This window comes from Scheffersomyces amazonensis (assembly GCF_036850825.1).
Source record: "Scheffersomyces amazonensis strain UFMG-HMD-26.3 chromosome Unknown RJT21scaffold_5, whole genome shotgun sequence".
Classification (NCBI taxonomy): domain Eukaryota; kingdom Fungi; phylum Ascomycota; class Pichiomycetes; order Serinales; family Debaryomycetaceae; genus Scheffersomyces; species Scheffersomyces amazonensis.
Window position 1 is genome coordinate 468,441 of NW_027042745.1, and position 24,281 is coordinate 492,721.

The 24,281-nt window shown below is 29.9% G+C and overlaps 10 protein-coding genes across 10 annotated transcripts; 6 read left to right on the forward strand and 4 right to left on the reverse strand. All coding sequences in view use genetic code 12, as the record gives it.

The window, feature by feature from the left end:
* Positions 1 to 72: 72 nt before the first annotated feature.
* RJT21DRAFT_131100 (uncharacterized protein) lies at positions 73 to 1,344 on the forward strand (the record flags this gene model as incomplete). Its single annotated transcript, XM_064883038.1, has 1 exon — positions 73 to 1,344. The coding sequence occupies one exon, from the start codon at positions 73 to 75 to the stop codon at positions 1,342 to 1,344; it is 1,272 nt and encodes a 423-aa protein (XP_064737229.1).
* Positions 1,345 to 1,838: 494 nt separating this feature from the next.
* GAP5 (Gap5p) lies at positions 1,839 to 3,822 on the forward strand. The gene has a single exon (XM_064882178.1). The coding sequence runs from the start codon at positions 1,943 to 1,945 to the stop codon at positions 3,719 to 3,721; it is 1,779 nt and encodes a 592-aa protein (XP_064737230.1). The 5' UTR covers positions 1,839 to 1,942; the 3' UTR covers positions 3,722 to 3,822.
* A 4-nt stretch (positions 3,823 to 3,826) lies between these two features.
* Positions 3,827 to 8,960, forward strand: TSC2 (Tsc2p). The gene has a single exon (XM_064884672.1). The coding sequence runs from the start codon at positions 4,018 to 4,020 to the stop codon at positions 8,764 to 8,766; it is 4,749 nt and encodes a 1,582-aa protein (XP_064737231.1). The 5' UTR covers positions 3,827 to 4,017; the 3' UTR covers positions 8,767 to 8,960.
* A 957-nt stretch (positions 8,961 to 9,917) lies between these two features.
* On the forward strand, positions 9,918 to 11,165 carry RJT21DRAFT_3167 (uncharacterized protein; the record flags this gene model as incomplete). The annotated part of the gene is made up of 1 exon (XM_064884137.1): positions 9,918 to 11,165. The coding sequence occupies one exon, from the start codon at positions 9,918 to 9,920 to the stop codon at positions 11,163 to 11,165; it is 1,248 nt and encodes a 415-aa protein (XP_064737232.1).
* A 257-nt stretch (positions 11,166 to 11,422) lies between these two features.
* PUF3 (mRNA-binding protein) lies at positions 11,423 to 14,690 on the reverse strand. Its single transcript, XM_064884673.1, has one exon. It carries the CDS (start codon positions 14,391 to 14,393, stop codon positions 11,679 to 11,681), a length of 2,715 nt encoding a protein of 904 aa, XP_064737233.1. The 5' UTR covers positions 14,394 to 14,690; the 3' UTR covers positions 11,423 to 11,678.
* A 346-nt stretch (positions 14,691 to 15,036) lies between these two features.
* On the forward strand, positions 15,037 to 16,398 carry RJT21DRAFT_46345 (uncharacterized protein). The gene has a single exon (XM_064884676.1). It carries the CDS (start codon positions 15,288 to 15,290, stop codon positions 16,350 to 16,352), a length of 1,065 nt encoding a protein of 354 aa, XP_064737234.1. The 5' UTR covers positions 15,037 to 15,287; the 3' UTR covers positions 16,353 to 16,398.
* A 46-nt stretch (positions 16,399 to 16,444) lies between these two features.
* RJT21DRAFT_115164 (uncharacterized protein) lies at positions 16,445 to 18,166 on the reverse strand (the record flags this gene model as incomplete). Its single annotated transcript, XM_064880320.1, has 1 exon — positions 16,445 to 18,166. The coding sequence occupies one exon, from the start codon at positions 18,164 to 18,166 to the stop codon at positions 16,445 to 16,447; it is 1,722 nt and encodes a 573-aa protein (XP_064737235.1).
* A 679-nt stretch (positions 18,167 to 18,845) lies between these two features.
* RJT21DRAFT_107956 (anaphase promoting complex subunit) lies at positions 18,846 to 21,293 on the reverse strand (the record flags this gene model as incomplete). Its single annotated transcript, XM_064879867.1, has 2 exons — positions 19,028 to 21,293; positions 18,846 to 18,955 (listed from the first exon to the last, which is right to left on the reverse strand). The coding sequence occupies exons 1-2, from the start codon at positions 21,036 to 21,038 to the stop codon at positions 18,846 to 18,848; spliced, it is 2,121 nt and encodes a 706-aa protein (XP_064737236.1). The 5' UTR covers positions 21,039 to 21,293.
* A 24-nt stretch (positions 21,294 to 21,317) lies between these two features.
* RJT21DRAFT_121698 (uncharacterized protein) lies at positions 21,318 to 22,746 on the forward strand. The gene has a single exon (XM_064882179.1). It carries the CDS (start codon positions 21,352 to 21,354, stop codon positions 22,696 to 22,698), a length of 1,347 nt encoding a protein of 448 aa, XP_064737237.1. The 5' UTR covers positions 21,318 to 21,351; the 3' UTR covers positions 22,699 to 22,746.
* LYS1 (saccharopine dehydrogenase (NAD+, L-lysine-forming)) lies at positions 22,747 to 24,046 on the reverse strand. Its single transcript, XM_064879868.1, has one exon. It carries the CDS (start codon positions 23,912 to 23,914, stop codon positions 22,799 to 22,801), a length of 1,116 nt encoding a protein of 371 aa, XP_064737238.1. The 5' UTR covers positions 23,915 to 24,046; the 3' UTR covers positions 22,747 to 22,798.
* Positions 24,047 to 24,281: the final 235 nt, after the last annotated feature.

Below are 24,281 nucleotides of genomic sequence, written 5' to 3' on the forward strand. Positions count from 1 at the left end.
CAACAGCAACAGCAACAACAACAACAACAGCATGAACAAGAACAACTTGATCCAAATTTTCAATTTCAACCAATGTTTGAAACATCTAAGAATAATGTATTACTTCAACTAGTTCAAAATGATGAAGATAGAGAAATAGAAATTCAAAATATCTTAAAGAGTTCAACTAAGTTTAAGAATTTACCTCCTATTATTAGTTTACCAACAAAGAGTGAACGTACTCTTGAAAAGGGTGAAATCCCTGATTATGTAATTGAATATGCTCCATTAGTCCATCTTTATAGTGAAGAAAGATATTTACCATATGATATTAAATCATATATTAAAGAATTCAGAGTAGAATTTCCTAATGGTACCGTGGTTCCCGGTACTGAAGAAGATATGAACATTAAGAAATTTGGTGATTTAGCCAAACTTTATGATACTGATGAATTATATCTTATGTCCAATTCAGATTTCTCACTTGATCCAAACTGGATCACTGGTATTAAAAATAAACCAAGTTTAATTGATGGAGAGATTAAGGATGCTCCTGCTACTTTAATTGTGGTCGATAAAGGAAATGGTTGGGTAGACTCTTATTGGTTTTACTTTTATTCCTTTAATTTAGGACCTTTTGTTATGGGTCTGGGTCCATATGGTAATCATGTTGGGGACTGGGAGCATTCATTGGTTAGATTTTATAACGGTCAACCAGTCATTGTATGGATGTCAGCTCATGGAGGAGGTGGTGGATTTTATTATCATAATTTAGAAAAATATCAATTAAATCCTAAACATCCAATCATATTCAGTGCCAGAGGTACTCATGCTAATTATCCAAGTGTTGGACAATATCCTCATGATTTACCTTATGGAATATTATCAGATTTTACCGATAGAGGTCCTCTTTGGAATCCAACTAAGAATTATCTTTCCTATACTTATGATGGTCAATATGTGTACCCAGGTAATACCAATAGGAATCCAAAGCATATAGGTCGTGAATTATCCTATCATAATTGGTTGTCCTATTCAGGTCAATGGGGTGATAAACAATTACCATTAAAAGATCCAAGACAAACATATCTGTTAGTAGCAGGTTATAAACAAATTGATGGACCAAAGGGTCCATTAGCTAAAAATTTATTAAGAGTTTTACCATGTGAAAGAACTAAATGGTGGAATTTCTGGGGTGGTTGTAATGTTAGACAAAATATTAAATGGGGTATAGGTGTTGAAAGTGAAGGTTATAATTGTGGGAATATGTTTATGTCAATTAGACCAGCTTTTCTTAGAAGAGCCTTTCAAAGATTTACTTGGGGTGGAGGTTTTTGTTTCTTTATGGATATAATTTATGGTTGAAAAAATTACAAAATAATTTATTGAAAATATCTTTAGATAATAGCTATTAATATTCTATTTTTATTTTTACAGTGTTCATTTTATTTCTTTTAATAACGTTTAATATATTTTTAATTTAATTTAATTGCAATTCTCTACTATTGCAGCTTCAGAGTTAGAGTTAATTCCATGCGCCTCGGTTCGGCATTTTTTCCCCTAACGTCCTTAGCGAACATCGCCCCTACAGGTAATTAGTCATAGCTTTACTACTTCAACTTCAACTTCTTAACAAATCTTATCCGACGATATTGGATATTACCATAACATAGTCCCAACAACTTAAATGTGGTAGATTCATTAGTTGATGCAGACCTCCACCTTTAAAAATATGTCAAAGTTGCCACCTCCCATTGCTGCAAATCGTGCCAAAATGATGCGGCGTTACAGTTAGCTCACATAAAAAATGTACCGATGAGCCAAAAAATTTTCACGGCATTATTAACTGCAATATTAGACTCAAACCGTATAAAAATGTAGCACGATAATGACATATTTATAAATGTAGATAATCTGTAGTTAATATACCATACTTTATAATTTTAATAACCGTATAATTAAAATGCTACCTAGAGATAAAGAAGCATCCTTTATAGAGTCTGAAGGTGTTAGCTCAGCCAAGAGTCCATTATCAAGTTCAGTATCTCCATATAATGAAGAAAATGGTCACGATAATCAAAGTAGATGGAGATCATTTAAGGATTCGTTTAAACCAGCTATTGAATACGAAAAATTACATAGTATTGAAGATGAAGACTCAATGACTGATATTCAAAGAATTAACCTTAATACTTCAAAATCAAAGCTAAAGAGAAAGTTAAAGAATAGACATTTACAAATGATTGCCATTGCATCTTCGATTGGATCCGGGTTATTAATTGGTACTGGTAGTGCCTTAAATACTGGTGGTCCAGCTGGTGTCTTAATCGCATGGGCCCTTACTGGTTCTGCTATACTATGTACCATTCAAGCTATGGCAGAATTGGCAGTTACATTCCCAATTAGTGGATCATTTAATGTTTATGCCAGTAGATTCATAGATCCAAGTGTTGGTTTCTCAGTTGCTTGGAATTACTTTTTCCAATTCTTAGTTTTATTACCATTGGAATTGGTTGCAGGATCAATTACTATGGAATATTGGAATACTAATGTTAATCCAGATGTTTGGGTATTAATATTCTATATTGTGGTTGCATCTATTAATTTATTCGGAGTCAGAGCTTATGGAGAAGCAGAATTTGTATTTTCAACTTTAAAAGTATTGGCTGTCATTGGTTTTATCATTGTTTCAATTATTTTAGCTGCAGGTGGTGGTCCAACTGGTCATTATGTTGGAGCTCTTTACTGGCATACTCCTGGCCCATTTGCTAATGGATTTAAAGGTGTTGCATCAGTCTTTGTTACTGCTGCTTTCTCATTTGGTGGTACAGAACTTGTGGGACTTACAGCAGCTGAAGCATTCAATCCTAGAAAATCTTTACCTAAAGCAACTAAACAAGTATTTTGGAGAATCATGATGTTTTATATGGTTTCTATTACATTAATTACATTCTTAGTTCCATATAATTCTGATAGATTATTAGGTGCCAGTTCAGTTGATATCACTGCTTCACCATTTGTTATTGCTATTCAAAATGGTGGTATTAAAGGGTTGCCATCGGTTATGAATGCTGTTATTTTAATCTCAGTTATTTCTGTTGGATCATCATCTGTTTATGCCACATCAAGAACATTGACCGCATTAGCAGAACAAGGTTTAGCACCAAAGATTTGTGGATATATTGATAGAGCTGGAAGACCTTTAGTTGCTATCACAATAACTAACGTATTTGGATTATTAAGTTTTATTGCTGCTAGTGGTAAACAAGCTCAAGTATTTGACTGGTTATTATCAATTTCTGCATTAAGTTCTATCTTTACATGGTTATCTATTTGTCTTGCCCATATAAGATTTAGAAGAGCTTTAAAATCTCAAGGTAGAGATACTGATGAATTAGCATTCACATCTCAAACTGGAGTTATTGGATCATGGTTTGGTGTTATTTTAAATACTTTAGTTATTATTGCACAATTCTGGTTATCATTATTCCCATTAGGTGACGCACCAAATGCCGAAGGATTTTTTGAAGGTTATTTAGGATTTGTCATATTAATTGTCTTCTATGTTGGTCATAAAATCTGGAGAAAGAATTGGATCTTATTTATTAGAGCTAAAGATATTGATATTGATAGTGGTAGAAGAGAAACTGACATTGAAGCATTAAAACAAGAATTGGCAGAAGAACGGGCGGTATTACGTTCTAAACCATTGTACTATAGAATATATCGTTACTGGTGTTAAGTATTAGATTGCATATAATAAATAAACAATAAATAATTACTATTATTATTATTATTATTACTATTATTACTTTGTATTATATAATTGGTAATCGTCCCCCAATTGCTGTGAAAAATCTGACTGGGTGTAAAATTATTTTTCAAAGTCATCTGAAGTATCACTGAAAAAAAATTCGAACCACAATGAAAAAATCTGGAGTAAAAGGTCAAATTTATCAATTGATTATAAAATATAAAGCAATAGTAAGTTAATGGGTCAAATAATAATATAAGTCAATATTAATTATAGTATAGAATATGTCGACACACCATCCAACTATTGCCACATCGGGGTTAGGGAGTGTGTTTAAATCTCTTACTAAGACATTAAAATCGACTACCTCTACTACTAAGAATGTACCAGTACTGATTAATGCAACAGTAGTTGGAGGTGGAGGAGATTTACCTCAGTTATTTCAACAATTACAATCAAATTCATTATCTACTAGATGTTCAGCTGCCACAAAATTAACAGAATCTCTTGATAAATATTCTATATCTTCAATTCCTGAAGTATGGTATTTAGCTCGAGATATGTGTGATGTGAGAATGCTGTCACAAGTTAGGCGAACAGCCCTTAAATTATTATTACTGTGTATAAAACATGATGATGATGCCGTAGGAACTAGATTAAGATATTTCCGAGATATTAAGACTTATTGTCAATTGAAAGTAGGATATAAATTAGATCCTGATTATGATTTATTTCTTGAAGCCCTTAAAGCTTTAACTAATGATGGAAGAGAAATTCATGATTTTTGTATTTATGATGAAGATAAAAATATTAATGTATTCTTAACATCTAGTTTAGCTGTGGTTAGTCAATTTGCTTCCAATTATAGATTACAAGATCAAATAAATGATGAGAAATTATTAAAGCAAGATTTTGAATTCAAAGTTTTAATTAATACCATTGAATTTGTTAAAAATTGTCTTAAATATAGTTTTACTATACTTGATGAAGAAATTGTTTCTGATATTATTAGAAAGTCAGTTATGATATCTAATTCAACTACCAATAGATTAATTATTTCTAATTTGGTAGATATTTTACATTCTGTTATATTCTTTGGAAGTATACCGTCGGATTGCTTTGAATTAGTCGTGACATTCTTTTGCAAAATTTATTCATTTGGATTTGATGAATCATTAACTAAAAGAATATGGGAATGTATAGATTGTTTATCAACTGAAGATTCAATTTTTGTATTAATAACAAGTTTAACGAGTACTATTCAACAATGTTATAAGACAGAACTGTCTGATAATGTTATAATTCAAGCATGTATTGGAGCCATTGAAATATTACAAAGAATTCAAATAGTTAATGCTGCCGATCATAGACCATCTATTGATTCATGTTATTTAAATATTTATAGTGCCATAAGGAATGCTAGTTTACATAATAATCCTCGATTAAATTCAGCATTCTTAAGATATTTCGATAGATTATTCTCTAAGGAATCCTATTTTGAGAATTTTAATATTGAATTTAATGAATCATTTGAAAAGATATTACCTTTCCAATTATGGTATTCTAATACTTTATCAATGTATGATATTTTAAAGGGTTTAAGAGTTAATTCAGAACAAGATGAAAGTTATTTAAAGTCTATTTGTTTATCATTACAATCTCTTTATGAAAATCATGAATTAACCACTCCCAAAGATAAATTAATAAATTTCCTCATACATAATTATAAATATTTAACGGTTGAAAATATTAAATTTGTACTTGAATTTTATAATGAAGAAAGATTATGTTCCTTATTAAATCCATTTTGGAAAGATAATTGTTTAAAAATATTGAATTATTTTTATTATAATTCATCAAATATCGAAGCAAAAGTTGCATGTCTTCGAGTAATTAAAGAAAGTATGGAAATATCTATTTCAATATTTTCAAAATCAGATATTAATTATGATATAATGTTTGATATATTAAGAAGATCTTTAGGTGAAAGAGATGAAATTATTATTGATTATTTGATTGATAATTTATTTATCTTTTTAGCTCTTCATACATCAAATAATGGATTTAAACAACTATGTAATGTATTTGTTGTCCAACTTGAGAATAAACTTTCAAGTGCTAATGTAAGTATGAATCAAACCGATAAATTAAAGAGTTTAGTATCATTAAGTTCAGTATCTCAAAGGACTACCAATTCACTTTCTTCTTCATTATTTTTATTCCTTCAAATTGCTAAGGCAATTGCTCGAGTTTTCTTAGTATCAATATCAAATAATAATCCGGAAAAGGCTCAAGAATGTTATAATGTTATGATTAAAATGGCTCAATATGCTATTGCATTTAATGAATCTGATTTATTAATGATTGTTTCTAAATGTTTAATTAGAATTAGAGTCACATCTGATCGAAAGATTTATATTTCTAAACCATCAGATATGACTGGGTTAGCTGTTTCATTTAAAAGAAATACTGAAGATTCATCTTTTAATAATGATTTAATTAAACAATATAAATGGGTATATCCAGAAACTGTACCTTATTTACCCGATAAGTTATATGATAAACCTTCTCGAGTTTATATAGCTCGACCTGATTTCAATACTCCTTATGCATTAAATGAAAAGGAATCATTTCTTAAGGGAATTGATATGACTCCATGGTTTAATCTAATTCTTGAAATCATGACAAAATTCGTTGATTGGGAAATCTATTCATTTGTATGGGCACATTTCTGTTCTCAATTAGCCAATATTGATTTATTTATTCATAATGAAGAAGAAATTTCAAAATTAAAGAATATCATTTGTGATCAATTGACATTAAATTTATCTCATCATATAAAATTACCTCCAGATATTACCAGAGCAGATATTCAAGTTGCATCGGTTAGAACTCTTACACCTATTTTAGGTTATCATAATAATTTTTCAAAGTATGATGAAGATCAAATAATTAATTCATTAATTATTGGATTAGGATCATGGGAAAAGACAGCTATACCATGTATAAATATTTTAACTGTATGTTGTTATGAAATGCCTTTATCAGTTAAGAAATATTTATCAGTAATATTAACTACATTACAAACAAGAGTTACAAGTGCATTTGCAAGTACTCATACTTTAGAATTTTTATTATCTTTAGTACATTTACCATCATTAACATCAAATTTTACTTTAGATGAATTCCGAAGAGTTTTTGGAATTGCATTTAAATTAATTCAATATGCTAATGATATGAAAAAGAGAGTACCTCATGAAGATGATCGTAAAAATATTCTTCAAACTCATGGAGTTGATGCTCAAGTAGATCAAACTCCTTCAAATCAATCAACAGAATTTACTCCTATATTATCTCAGTATATGTTATCATTATCTTATAATGTTCTTTCAACTTGGTTTTTAAAACTTCATATGAAAGATAGAAAGAAATTATCATCATTTATATTAAAGAATTTAATATTATGTAATGAAAGTAATGAAGATTTAGATGATCAAACTATTGGATATCTTGATTTTATTATTAGATTTACTTATAGTGATTTACCATTAAAAATTATTAATTCTACCGCTCCTGGTAAATTAGGTAGAGTAAGTCAAACAGCTAATCTAAATAGATGGATTGTTGGAAATAGTGTTATTAGTATTGATACAGATTATACTAATGGTGATACTAATTTAATAGTTCGAAGACCAACCGGAGTTTGTAAATTAATGATTAAATTAGAACATGATTATCAACCTCCTAAATCATCCAATAAAAAAGTCGAAGATATGAATCTTATTAATCCAAATTATTTCTTATTACAATTATTTGATCATATTGATGTATCAGCTATGAATACTAAACCAATTCCAATAATTGAAGATTCAATTATTTTAAGAGCTTTAAATGTATTAGATAGAATTCCTACTGTAGAATTTCATAAGATTGGAATTATTTATATTGGTAATGGACAAACTTCTGAACTTGAAGTATTAACTAATAAAATCGGTTCAAGAAGTTATCAAAATTTCCTTAATAAGATTGGAGATTTAGTTAAATTAAAGCAAAATCCTTTACAAATATATGTTGGATCATTGGATACAGAAAATGATATTGATGGAGCTTATGCTAGATATTGGAGAGATACAACTACTCAAGTAATTTTCCATATTACTACCATGATGAATAATCCTAAATTTTTAGAACTGGATAATAATAATGTTGATCAAGAAGAGAAGCAAAGAATTGTTGATTTAAAGAAGAGACATATTGGAAATAATTATGTTAATATTTATTATGATGAATCAGGATTGGAATATAATTTCAATTTAATTAAATCACAATTTAACTTTTTGAATATTGTCATATCACCTCATACAATTTCTTCATCAACTGTTGAAAGTTTTAATCTGGAAATGATGCAAGGTACTAGCGGAAGTAGAGATAATAATGGTAGTACTGAGAATAGTATTGGAGATTCATTTGGGTCTAATAGTGAAAAAATATATAATAATCAAAGATCAAGTGATAGATATTATAAAGTTAAAGCATATAGAAGATATGGAGTACCAGGAATGTTTGCTACTAGTCATTTTAAGATTATATCAGAAGCTAATTTACCTAATTTTATTAGAAATTTGGCTATTATAGCTGATCAATTTGCTAATGTTTGGCATGCCAATTTATCAGGATCATTTGTATCGAATTGGTCACAAAGAGTTAAACAATTTAAAGTGTTAAGAGAAAAGACTATGGCTAATCATGAAACTTTAAGACAAGAAGAATTACAATCTAAAGTTAGTAATGAAAGTTATATTAGTAATATTACTACTACCCAATCATTATTTGAACAATTACAAACCCCAAGTAATGCCACTTCATCGACCAATCCCTCGACTGCAACCAGTAATAGTGGAGATTTACATTCTAATTCTAAGGATGCAGTGGTCAATGATTATAAATTTGAATATTTATCTAGTAATGACGAGGGATTACACCCTAACGACGAGATATATCAATTGATAGAATTCAATTCTTATACCTCATAATTAATGACATCATATATGTATATATACCCTATTTTAATTTAATATAATTTAAAATAACTTGCGTTGGTAAAAACAAGTTCCTGTATATCCAAAGAAACGACATAGTGTATTTTATAAAAAGTTTGAGTCAATTAAAAAATAAATAATTATTCGGTAGTATGAGCAATTACGGTGAGGTATAAAATATATCATAATCTTAAATAATATTAAATGTGTTGCATACTACAGGAAACGTTGACTATGTTGAAAGAGTGACATCCAAGAAAAAAACAATTACACAGTAAAACAGGGGGCGATGTAAAACATAACAAAGCACATAACACTGTATAAATCAAATTAGCAAGATAGATTAAAAAAAAGAAAAATTCTTAATGACATAATCATAATATGGGCTTTGATCTAACTCGGACTAATTACCGATTAACTCCTTCTAGTTTTGTTGTTAAACATTCTTCTTATCTATTGGTTGTAATGTTGAATTACGGTCTGGGGTATGTGGCGCATCACGTGCGTGCGCTTGATTTAAGTTTAAGAATTTGCAATTTTATCTCAAGTTGTATAAATGATCCGGTCGAATTGGTTTAAACCCGAAAACCGCTATTCAAATTCCGCACCCACTTATAGTAACTAAATTAATAACTACAATATAAATACTAAATACCAATTTCTGCATAATCATATTCTGCATATATTGTGCCTATTACAAATCAGTATCTTAACATCTTTACGTTGGTCTATTACACACACTTATTTTGTATTTTGTACACTTTTATTAGTAACTGTTTGTGCTATTTTATTTAGGATTAGCATTTTAATTTTCATTTAGGCTTTTTTTTAATTTCAACTTTTCTTCTTTTCTGTTTTCTACCAGTTTAGCTAATGGTGTTCTAACTAGTCCGATATATTTATTGATATATTTAGTTATTCATTTATTTATTTATTTACTTACTTATTGTTAATCTTGTTCAGTACTGCTCATTAAGTTATCAATTCCATCAGTAGCACTGGCAGAATCCACAAAAGAAAAAAATAGAAGTTAAGAAAAATTTCATTCTTTGGACTTCAGCAAGACTACCAAGAGCTTCATTTATATATAAGATAGCAAGTCATCTTTTAGGATGGATTTCCGTATGGGACCTAACTTTGAGGATATGTCAGCCAAGGCATTTAGTAGTGTTAAAAGTACACTTCGATACCAAAGTGATGCCGTAAATCATCTTTATTTGCAATATCAAACTGATAAATTTAGTCAAACTAATTTATTGACATCTTTACAAATACTTTTTAAAACTAATCAAATAAATCGAGGTAAAATTGTTATATCTGGGATTGGTAAATCATTTAAAATTGCTAATAAATTAGTTGCTACATTAAATTCTTTATCTATTCATGCAACAGAATTACATCCAAGTGAAGCTTTACATGGTGATTTAGGTATAATAGATGAATCTAAAGATTGTCTTATATTATTAACAGCTAGTGGGAATACTTCAGAATTAATTCAATTATTACCTCATTTATCTCCTGATTTACCTATTATATTATTAACATGTAATAGAAATTCAAAATTATCAAATCATCCTCAAATTAATAGTTTACTTTATACTGAATTACCAAATTATCTTAATGAAGAATCAATTCATGGATTACCGGCTCCAACTGTTTCTACTACTTTATCATTAATTTTGGCTGATGCAACTATTTTAGCTCTACTGGAAATGATTGAACAAGATTTATTAAAACGTAAACGACAATTTTCAATGAAACACCCTGGTGGATCAATTGGTAGTGCATTAAGTCATCTTAATGATAATTTATCAAGTAATCCAAGTTCAGTAGGATTGAAAAAAACCTTTTCTCAATTTAGTACTTCAAGTTTATTAAGTCTTCAAGGAGGTAATGGACAAGGTAATAATAATATTAATGGAATTAATAGTATAAATTCAAATTCAAGTAGTGCCATTAGAAAATCTATATCTTCTGATATGAAATCTAATTTCTCATCATTAACTTCATCTGATGATGAATATGATATTTTAGAATTACAACAACAAGATCAAGGTACATGTAAACCATGTATAAAATCAAGTAATAAAAGAAATATTGATCAAAATCTTTGTGATTCAATTAAAGCATCATCACCATCAAAGATTAAATTATTAAGAAGTCAAGAGATATGGTCACTTGAATCCAAAGATGAATTAATATTATTACAATGGATAACTATATATGATTATCTTATAATTAATAATAAGAATTCAGCTATTGAAACTTCAAAGGCAAAACAATTATATAATGATTATTATAATGAATTAATAATTGATGAAACTAATAAGATTGATATTTGGGCTAAATTCCATTTGAATTTAATGAGTTCATTTAAGGATATTGACTTATAAAGCATGGACTGCTTTAATGTGAAGTACTTTGACTATACCTGTCACTTTGACTTTGACTTTGACTTTGACTTTTATTTCTTATTTATTACAAATTTATATTATTTATTTATTTATATTTATCTATATTTATTAGACTGATTTCTTAATAAGACATTCATTTATATGGGATTATCATTATGGATGATATCCCATCTTTGGTTAAATTACAAGTACTGCTTGGACTGTAGATATTATTGGACATATATACATGGGAGCTATAAACATTGACAAGAAGATATAAATAGTAATAGTAATAATAATAATAATAATAATAATAATAATTCATACAAATAAAGTATTCATATGATATGAAATAATGTCCCAGATTGGTTTTGAATTGTTTTGGTTTTTATGAATTTTTGAAAACAACTAATTGGCTATTTAAGAAAGTATAAAAAATTAAAATTTAAGTCATGTATAACTTTTTGTAGTAGTGTAGGATAAGTAACCTAAAGGAGGTATGTATGTATCCATCTAATTATTGTCGGCTTCATCTAAAGCCGTTTCCGCAACGATAATCATCTTTTCAACTGATGCTAAATGTTTTCCATAAGTATTTCTTGAACTTATTTGTTTTAAATATTGTCTTAATTTAACTACCAAGACCTTCTTTTCTTCACTTTTAGCATCAAATCCTTCAACTAATTTTTGTATAACATAATTAGCATATTGATCTTTCATCATTAATGCTAAAGGAGAATCATCATCAACTAATTCAATAGTAAAATCTTCATTACCAAGCATAACTTCATGTAAAATTCTTCTTCTTTGATCTAAAGTACCAAATTTAATACATTTTTCAATAACATTTGAAGCAAATTTATGTTTGGAGAAATTAACTACGGCTCCTAATACAACTTTTAAAATTTCTTCACGATCTCTTAATTCTCCGTGTTCTAAAATATGTTGCATTACATAATTCCCATATTGATCTTGAATTAAATAAAAGATAAATCTATTCAATTCTTTTAAAATAACTTCTTGATCTTTAATATCACTAAATTCTAATAATCTTTGAATAACTCGACATCCATAAGGATGAGTTGATAAATGATAAATTTGATTTTCAAGACTTTCTAATACAAATCGAATTTTATTAAATGGAATTCTTTCAATCGATTTTTGAATTACATGATTCCCATTTTGATCTTTTGCACAAATTAATATAAAATCTTTTAATTCTTCAATGATTTTAATTTGTCCATCTAATTCAATTGCTTCTAATGCTCTTTGAACAACTCTACATCCATACATTTGTAAAGATAATTCATAAATATGTCCTAACATATAATCTAATAAAACTTTCTTTTGAGTCATTGATCCAAATTCAAAATATTTTTGAATGACATAATTCCCAAATACATCGGTCATTAATTCATATGAAATATCTCTAATTTCATTAAATATAACTTCCTTTTCTTCATCAGTTGCATCAGGTAATTTTTGTTGAATAAATCTTGATCCATGTTGATCTTTTGTAAATTCAACAGCATGTCCATAAATATCCTTTAAATAATATTCTTTGCCTTTAGAATTGGATCGAACTTCTTCTAATAATGGAGATCTATAAATATGATTGGCACCTCCTTTACCATTACCATTGTTATTACCATTAGTATTGGAATTACCACTTTTAGACCCACCATTCTTTCTTTTACCTCCACCATTAGAATTTGGTGGAGTTTTAGTTGAAGGAGCTTGTTGAATTGGGGCAAGAGGTGGGAAATCTCCATTACCAGGTTGTTGTTGTTGTTGTTGTTGTTGAGATTGAGATTGTTGAGATTGAGATTGTTGAGGTGGAGGAACAATCGAAGGATCAATAAAACCTTGAGGAGCAAGATTACCATCTAATGGTAAAGGATTAGGTGATAAAGGAGGAATTCCAATTGGAGGTGGAGATTGATGATAAACTGAATAAGGATTATAAGGATGAAACATAAATGAAGCAGGAGGTAATTGTCTATTCATCATTCCAATACCAGGAGTAATAATATTATTCTTAGATTTTGGAGTTCCCTTAGTAGTTTGAGAATTAGAATTAGTTTCAGTATTAGCTGAATTAGAGGCTTCACTATCTCTTTCTGAATTATTTTCACCACTTTCAGAATCATTCTTACTAAGATTTGTTGGATTATTAGTAGAATTAATTGGACCATAATTCATAAGATTAAATAAAGCCGGATCCATAAATTGTGGAGGAGGAGAAGAAAGCATAAATGGAGGAGGAGTAATAGGAGGAATATTTGAATTATTACCATTTAATGGATTTCTAATTCCTGCTCCACCATAAGGATTAAAAACTTGAGGTGGTGGAACATGAACTCCTTCAGGAATACCATCCATAAAATATTGATAAGAAGAAGCAGCAGGAGTAAAAGATGAAGCAGTTGCTGGATTCCAAAAATTATGAGGCATATGATTTTGATTACCATTACCACCATTTGGAATTTTTGAATTTGGACCATTATTAGAAAGGGAATGATTTAAATTTAAATTATCATTAGGAATTGAATTTAAATCAGAATTTACTGATAAAGCAGCACTAGCTTGAATTGGTGAAGTATTATTATATTGATCAATTTTTTCACTAATAGATTGATGTCTTGAATTTCTTGGAGCTGGCATATTTAAATTTTCATTCATTGATCCATGAGGAGAACTTAAAATAATTGGTGAATCATTTGATACTGGATTATTAGTATTAAAACTTGTTCTTCTTGAATTTGAATTATCAAGATTTAATTTAGTAAATCCATTTGATAATTCAATTTCTCTAGTAGCATCAGCCACAGAAGCAAATTTTTGTAAAAAGCTATCTTGAGGATGAGGATGTCTACTTGCAATACCTCCACTAATAGAGGCAGTTCCAAAATTTAATCTTGGATTTGTAGTTGAAGAATTATTAACTAAATTAGCACTATTTGGTCCATTACCAGTTCCTCCAACAGGAGCAGTAATAGCCGAAAAAGTTCCCTTTTTTAATCCAAAGATTGATCCATCAATATCTGAACCATCATTAAATGAAAAACGTCTATCATTATCATTGGCAGGAGTTGAAGAAGATGTAGTGGATAATAATTTAGCCACTTCTGGATCAACTGAATCTAATACTGATCTATATTGAGATACACCATGAGATTGAATTGGTGAAGTATTACCACCACTAGACCATATAGTTTCGGAGGGCATAGTGACAATAAAAGTTAGTAAAAATTAGTAGTGGTTGTAGTAGTTATATATAGGATGAGTAAACTGAATTCTTTTTACAAGTTAGGTGGTAGAATCTATGTACAAAAAGGTGATTTGTGATACTGATGAAGTGATCGCTGACGTTTAGCGTAGTAGTCTGCCTAACGATCTGCTTCTACAGTGGGAAACAAAAGCACAAACACTGGTCGCTGGAAGTAGTGAGATAGTTGAGCTTAGCTTAGCTGGTTTTACCTTAGCTTTATGCTGTATTGTGGGGGGGGGGGGAGATCAGTCGTAAGTTCACTAGTGAGAGTTAAAACTGGATGTCAAGTAAAGTTTTGCCTGGCTTTTGTTCCTGCCGTTAGCGATTACTTAATTAGGGGGCGACGACGTTTTTTTCGGGGCCAATTTGCACAGTAGGCGTGCGGGCCGTGCTTAAGTTGGGAGTAGTTAAGAGAGTAGTAATAGTAGTTAAGAGGGGGTTAAGACAGGGTGACACAGATAATACAGTAGTAGTTAAGAGTAGTTAACAGTATAGTAGAGTAGTTAACAGTATACTTTAGTATATATACTTGTAGTATATATAAGTGTAGTGTAGTATTATTGTATTAGTCTAGTAGTTAACAGTATTATTTCGTTAGTAGTCTAGTGTCTCATCAGAGATCCCCGACAAGTAACTCGTAAGTTACTGATATTTATACTATTTATGAACCTACTCTTCGTCTTCTTCATAGTAACCTTATACTTACTCTTAATTAAGGTTAGTGTGGCGGTATGGATGTGGATCATAATTTATTCCTAGTACTGCGGCACAGGTTCTCACAACCAATATAACATATAAACTATTAATGAATAAACTCATTCCTAGAACTCATCAACATTCAAAATATCAGTATGTCAACTCCTAAGCTAAGTAGTCAGACTTCTCAGAAGTTGATGAATCTCCTATACGGAGCCATTTCTCAGGAAGTAGCGGTTCCGATGTTACCATTAATAACCAAACATCTATATGATAATGCCAATACTTCAACTTCATCTTCAACCAAACTGTATATGGATACATTAATAGAAAATGACTGGGGTTTCAAACCTATGCATTTGGCAGTCAAAGATTTACCTCTTCGATCTAATGCACATATTCAGTCCAATATTCTTAAATTTGATAGTATAAATTCTTATATTACCAAAACTGATTTTCAACATATATATCCTAAATTTCGGGAAAGAATATATTCAACTCCATATCATCGAGAAGATGTACTTCCATTTGAAGTATTGAAATCAAGAAATCCATTAACTTTACAATTTCAAAATAGTTATTATTTAATCTTTCTAAATTATATTCAAGCTTGTACTTATTATAATGAAGTTAGAGGTAAATCTATTAATGGGTCTATACTAGATAACTTTAAATTCGTAGATCCTAATGAAAATGAATTAAAAAATTTAATTTCGCCATATTACGAGAATACATCGGTAGATCTAAGTTTAATAACTAAAGATGGATCTAATCTACCAATATCAACAATATTTCAACTGAATAATGAGGAGGTTCTTAGTAAGATTAATGGTTTGATCACCATTAAGTCTAATTCAACGGCCAATGAATGGACTAATGATGATGAAACTATTCCTCATGCTAATTATAAACTTCTCATGGATTTACTTAATGCTGATATAAGATCTTCAATGGTATTAGTACGAAACTTACCCTTTGGATTATCTCAACATACATTACCAAGATTACTATGGAATTATTCATTGGTAGATAAATATCCCATTGTATCTATTGTAAAGAATCCAAAGAAACAATTAAGTTTGACTTTAATAAAGTTTAAAAATGGTGAAAGTGCTCAAAGATTTTATCGTAATTTTCATGGTAGAAAGTGGGATAAGTTTCAACATAACAGTCCTGAAAAGCAGCTTTACGAACCTATACTTTGTGAAATCATTAATTAAATAATTACATACCTACTTAATTAATGGTTTTAACATTATGTACATATGTAATTTATATAAATCTTGTGAATAATATACATTAGAATGTCAAACTAATCTTCCAAACTATCAAGATATTTCCAACTAGTTCTTGATATTTCCCAACTACCTGTACCACCTGTAGTTGTGTTTGTACTTAAATTACGATTCTTATTTTGACTTCGTCCTGATGTAATCTCTTCAAAAGGATTTGTTATACTACTAGAAACCTTTTCAGTTATGCTATACCTTTCCCAAATTTTCTTATTCTTCCATATAATTATAACTGTATCATTTCCTGACCAACCAATTACTCCAATGTCATTATTATTAATTTCATTATTAAATTCATTATGATATTGATTAGTGTTAACAGAACAAAATGACCAAGTGGATTTAAAATAATTAGGCATTGGAATTGGAAGATTTTGTAATACATGATGTCTATTCAAAGGTACATGTTGTAAATCATTATTAATATTAGTAGAAGAATTATTTGAATTAGTAGTAATATTATCATTAGCTGATTTATAATTAGAGTAAATGTTTGTTGTAGTAGTACTTGTTGTTGTTAAATGTCCATTATTATTATGATTATTATGATTATTTATACTACTAGTAGTGGACATTTGAGAATTAGTTGAATTAGTAGATGAAGTAGTTGATAATTTAGATGATGTAGGTACTATACCTATAGATGAAGATAAATTTGAAAGATTGAAAATATGCAAGGTGTTTTTATCTGATAATACAGCTAATTTAGTATCATTATGACTAAATTTAATTGAAGTTATAACGGCTCGATCTAACCCTCTTCTAAATTCATATAATAATGCTGTATTATGAGTTGAATGAACTCGAATTATTGTACCAGTTTCAGATGCTGAAGCAATTAATGTTCCTGAACGATTAAGTGCTAAATATCTTATTTTTGATTTATGAGCTTTAATTATACTAACAAGATTCTTTTCTTGACCTTGAGGACTAACATCTACAACTTGAATTTGTCCTATAGATCGACTTGGAAATGCAAGGGTTTGATATTTACTATTGGAATGATCTTTATTAGATCCATTGGATGATATAGATGTAGTTCCGGAAATAATACTAGCACCTGATGTGAGCGATGGACCATTATTATTATTATTATTATTATTATTATTATTATTATTGTAAGTATCATCATAAGATGGTTCAACAGGAGGACTTACTGATGTAGAATTGACCGATAAATCCGCTAAACCAAGATCATTATCGATGGTTTCATAAGTAGCAAATAATTTAGGAGGAGCTGAGAATCCATATACTAATACTTGATTTCTTAATACTATGACTATTCTTGTTCTTGATAACAATACGTTTAATACAGGATTCATGAATTCTAAACTTAAACTATTCTTTCTCTTTAAATCATCCCATATTATTAATCTATTATTAGAAAACTTAGGATTCTTACCACCTCCAACTAAGGCTAAATAATTAGTACGATGAAGCATAGTTATATGACCAATACCAGAACCATTTGATGATGAGGTATGATCGGAATAATGGTGATGATTATCTTGAGAATTAGGATTGGTATTAGTATTGGTATTAGTATTATTTTCATTATTATAATGATGAATATGATGATGAGATGTAAAGCTTCGTTTCACGCGTAAATCAATAGGGTTCGTATTATAGACAAGAAATCCATTCTCATGACCTATAGCGAAACATCCTTGATCTTGATTAAAGTTTATACACAAGATCTTAGAATCTTTTGTTATATTGGAGATTGGAGTATGAGTATTCATGATAATTTTATTTTATTTTATTTTATGTAAGGGGACTTTGGATAAATTACAATGACAGGGTTACAACCATCCATCTAACACTTAATTCTCAATCCCTAGTATAGACGATGGCCAGGGTTTATAGTACTAGGTTAAGATGATTGTTAAAGTGTCGTAGTTGTGTATATGAATGTTACAAATAGTAATGTACTGATTGTTTTAGTTTTGTTTGGATTAAATTCCGTACCACCCTTCGTATTAGACGAAGACTGATGTTTTGATTTGAAGTCCGCAGCCGAGCACTACACTATTTTTCCGATGATTTATGTGGGGCACAGATTTGCAGTGAGACGACTTGGCTGAGTTAAGTAATTTATTGCGGGCCAGGCAGGTGGTTAGTGGGTGTGAGTGGGACGATAGTATGAAAGAAATTGCAAATTGTATGTAGTGTGTATATGACCGAAATTTTGTTTAGTTTATATAGTGGAGTTGTCGACTTAGTTATTGGTAGTAAATTAGCTGTTGTTTGGGCGCCATTGTCATGTCTGACATTTATAGGGAAACAAACAGCTGAGAACTGAGAACAATGTTTCTAATTAGTATTGTTTACGTTTATGTTTATATTTATATTTATGTTTACGTTATATGATACATGTGCAATTCATAATACAAGTAATAAATACTATATATCCGACTATTTCTAGTCACTTTCTATTTCCATTACTGAATCATCTTCATCACTAGATTCTTCTCCTCTTCTTATGGCATTGGCTACGCTATCGATGTCGGCATTTCCATTTTCTTGATCTTCTTCATCTTCATCTTCATCTTCATCTTCTACAATCGATTCTTCTATCTCACTAATCAGTGATCCAGTCTTACTATATCCTATTCTTTGTGTCAAAGGTGTCATAAGTTTACCATTATTGGTATCATCTTGTGACCCATTCCTTTGCTCCGATAATTGTTGTTGATAGGCAATCCTCTCATCTTTTTCTTGCTTCCTTTTATCCCAATTACTTCTAGATAAGTATCGAGATGTAGGTATATGAGGGGCAATTATTTTATCACTTAAAATGTATTGTGAATTATTATGATTAGCTTCTAATCCACGTTTAAGTAAGTCTGAAGCAACTGGATCAGTTGGAGATATAGCTAATGCATCATGTAAAATATCAATTGCTTTAAAATAATTACCTAATTTTAAATGAATTAATGCCATGGCTGATAAAATATTAGAATCATTTTTATTATTGATTTTAAAAACTTGATTAAAACAATCTAATGCCTTATATGGTTCATTAGCTCGTCTATAAACATGCCCTAAATTTGCATGAATAGAAATCCAAGTTTTAGAATCAGAATTTAAATATTTAGCAGCTCCTAAAGCTTCTTGAAAGAATAATTCTGCTTTCATAAGATTATTCTTATGGAAACTTATTACTCCTAATTCATTTAATAATAAAGGATCAGAATTACATATTTGATATGATGCTAATAAATATTCTTCGGATAAATTCAAATTATTCATTTGTAAATGTTGCATTCCTAAGAATAAATTAGGTAGATGAGTTCCAGGAAATAATCTAGCAGCATATGCATACGCACTAATAGCTTGTTCATGTTCACCTTCAGCTGCAAAAGTATGAGCAAATCCAATCCATGCATGACCAAAATTAGGATTTAATAAGGTTGCTTTACTAAAGAATTTACGAGCTTCTATAATTTTATTTATGGATAAATAATAAGTTCCAATTGCTAACCATGTCATGGGATTAGTTGGATGATTTTCTGCTAATTGATGAGCCTTTAAAAATAATTTATTTCTACCACCTAATTCATGTAAACAACTTAAATAATTAGGCATAGCATTAAAATTATATTCATCTTGTAATAATATTCTCTCACAAAGAAGTAAGCAATCATCAAAATTACATTGAATAAATAAATAATCAGATCGACTTAAAAGAATATCACCATTATCACCTAAATCATATTCTTCTCGTAAAATTTGTTCTGATTCATCAAATTTAGATACATTCAAGTATTTGCTTAATTTTGTTGTATATAATAATTTAATTAATTCATCATTATCTTCAAGATCTCGGAAATTTAACATATTAATAAATTCCCATTCTTCTTGAGGTGTCATGAGATTATTATCAATTAATTCATTAAATGCTTCATAACATTTTACATCTACTAATACAGCTTCTTTATAACATTCTTTAGCTTTATCAAAATTATTTTGATTAGCATAAATTAATCCTCTAAGATAACATAATGATGCTTCTAATTTAACACCTCCATCACTATTTTTAAGATCATATTGACCTGCATCTTCCTTTTTAAATGGATTTGTTTCACCTACCAAGTCTAAGGCATCATCCCACATTTCAAGTTTAATTAAACAATATGCTGCTAAATATCTACAACTAACGGATTTTTCAAATTCTGGTTTTGATGTTAATAACAGTTTAGCTCGAAGATAATTCCCACTATTAAAATATACTTGACCTAACCAAAAGGCATCATTTGGATCATCAGTCAATGCCAATACTTTATTACCTATGAATTCTGCTGTTTTATAATGATGTTGATTTAATGCATCATGTCTCCATAATCGAAGCTTTTCTGCAGCTGTTATTTGTTCCAGTTCAGGCATTCGACTTATACCATTATGATTATGAAGTTGTGGAGGTTCATTGGATGTAGATCCTTCATGATGATGACCAAACAACAGAGAACGTCGAGATGCTGGAGATTCAAACAATGAATTAGTATTGGTAGGATTTGGTGGAGTTATGAAAAGGTGTTGTCGATGATGATTTATATCGGGCGATATAAACAATGTGGAGTTATGCTGCGACGGAGTTTTCTGATTCAGGGCCATCTTGGGTACTAATTGTTTGCAATAGTAAGGGAGGGGGTGATTGGCTACAGATGCAGTTTAATTTCCAACAAGTTATATAACTCCTTCCTATTCGGGCCTATTAGTTGACTTTATTGGGTACTGTTATGATTGAGTAGAGTTATTCAGTGGGTTGGAGATGTCGCAACCAAAACATCGCGACTTTTCGATTTTGGTGTTAGTGTTGGTGATGTCGCGCGCATCGCTTCACTAAATATTTTGAAAAATTATAGATGCATCGTTAACTATGGTAAAGAACATCTTATATATATATATATATAATATTAAATATACAATGGGTTCCAAAGGTACTAAGAAGGTTAGTGTCATTGATGAGGATGTTGTTTCCAAACCAGTTGTAAAAGTGGAGACTAAACCTCGTACAAAATCCATTCAATTTCGTATTATGGTTGGATCTTATGAACATAATTTATTATGTGTTTCTGCAATTTTAGATATTAATGGAACTAAAGAGCCAGTATTTCAACCAATTTTCCATTTCCAAGCACATTCATTATCTATTAAATCCATGGATATTGCCAAAAGATATCTTGTAACTGGATCAAATGATGAACATATAAGAATATATGATTTACAAAAGAGAAAAGAATTAGGTAATTTATTAAGTCATCAAGGAACTGTTACAACTTTAAAATTTTCTACTGAAATAGCTGATTCAAATCATCCTGAATCAACTGAAAAATCAGGTAAATGGTTATTATCTGGATCTGAAGATGGGAAAATTATAATTTGGAGAACTAAAGATTGGGAAGTATTTGGTACTTTAAAGGGTCATCAAGGTAAAGTTAATGATTTAGCTATACATCCAACTGGTAGAGTAGCTATTTCAGTATCTCAAGATAAAACTATAAGATTATGGAATTTAATGACTGCTAAAAAAGCAGCTATTTTAAAAATTAAAGGTAGAGATCATTTAGGACAAAGTGGAGAATTTGTAAGATGGTCACTTGATGGTAATTACTTTTTAGTAGGATTATTAGATCAAATTTTACTTTATAATACCAAAACTGCTAAGATTGTTAAGAAATTATCATATAAATCAACTTTAATGACTTTTGAAATTATAAATATTGAAGGAACTGAATATTTAGTTACTGGACATGGAAATGGTTCTATTCACTTTTTCGATTTAAAAGCTCAAATATTATCTAAATTACAAGAAAAGGATGATGAATCTAAAGTATGGGATTCTAAAGCAGAAGGTTTAGATCCTATTTTTGAATTAAGAGGTCATACAAATAGAATAAAGGGATTTACTTATTTCAATCATCCAATTGAAACCAATGGAGTACCGTTATTAATATCAGTATCATCTGATGGTAAGATAGTTATTTGGAACTTGAGTGAATCAGTAAGAGATCAAATAGCCATTTATGATACTGGTGAAAGATTGAACTGTGTTGTAGTAAGTCCTGAAAGTGTAGAAAGAATGGAAACTATGAAGAGACGTTATAATACTGTTGAAGAAATTAATGGTCTTGATAAAAATGTTGACTCAGGAGCAATCAGTGAATCTGAATATGAAACTGATGGAGAAGAAATTAAAAAGATCTTATTAAAAGGTAAGAAGAAGGGTAAGAAAAACTCCAAAAAGAGAAAAGTTAGTATTACATTAGAATAGCTACATAGCTCTGTATTATAGATTAATGAAAGTTTATATTTTTGAGAATAACGTGAAGAATTGAAACATTAGGTAAATATTAAAAAAGAAGAAATCATGTTTAACTTAATCTAGCAACGTGCTTATCGAACAATTGCTTAGCTCTAACCCAAACTGGAGCAGTATCTCTTTGAGGTAATTGTAATAAAGATGGTAATAAATCTCTTGAGAAAAATTCTGAAGCTTCTCTTGGTAATAATGAAGGTAAGTGATCAATTGAACATACTGATAACTTTGGACCAGCACTAGTCTCAACAGGAACAGTTGGATCATTAAAAACAGTAGCAATAGTATAAACAGGAACAGGATTGTGGACGTTAGTAGTATCGGCGGAAACATCTACGATGGTTCTCAACTTTCTATCTGGAACGTTCAAAGTTTCATAATTCACAAATGGTGGAATTGGTTGAGATAAGTAAATACAGTTGACAAAGATATCATTTTCAACAATTTCCTTGAATGGTCCACCTGGGGCAGTTTCCTTTAAATCCCACTTGAGAACATTCTCTTCTGGAATTCCAACCTTCTTGAATAAATCGACTGCTCCACTTCCACATCTACCAAGAGCACCGATAACTAAAGCAGTTGGATACTTACCTCCGTTCTTTTCTAATGCAGCAGCTAAATCTTTCTTAACATCTGCGATTAATTCATCTTCATTAGGGTATGCAGTGACACCTGGCAAGTTTTCTGAATCAGGATGAGTTTGCTTGAAAGCCCAATCGCTAACTCCAATAGCTGCACCAGCAAAACCAGCATAGTAACCAAAAGCTGCAACTCTTCTACCTTGATCGTTTTCTAAAAATTCCAAATCGTATAAGGTACCGTGACCTTCTGGAAATCTTCTTAAAACATCTTGCCATCCACCTTGGTTTTTGTAACAATGGGCAAATTGGATATGTTCGTGAATTAATGGGAATGTTTCATTTTCGGGTAATTCCTTTAATCCAATAATAATTCTTTCCTTTGGTGCTGACTTCCATGATCCTTCTGGAACAATGGTAGCTCCTACCTTTTCGTATTCTTCTGATTTGAAAGTGGATTGAGAACTTTCTTCAACATAAATTTTGAATCCAGCATCAATTAATTGCTTGGTGGTGGTTGGGGTTAAAGCAGCTCTATGCTCTAATGGCTTGGTTTCGGCTCTCAAATGTAAAATAACTGGATTAGAAGACATATTTATAGGAGGACTGTATTATTCAATAATGTTTAGCTTATTAGTGAATTATTGAAAAATTAATTTGAACAATTAAGCATATATTTATACATGTAAAAGTGAAAAATCTCCAGACTATCGATGGTATCAGTGACCTGCACAAAGAGCGTGGCTCTGAGTTCGGGCCATTGATTGTGACTCAGTACAAACGGTGTTTTTTCTGCCTTATCACATATTTCCGGCAAATATTCCCAATTGGGATGGAAGTGAGTGGTTGCAACTTGTCGTGTATTTCACCAATTCTTAATTATGTATAGATACTATGACATTTTAGCCCCAGCATATTTACAGTAACCAAGCCAATAGATTTTTACATACCAGGGGAATA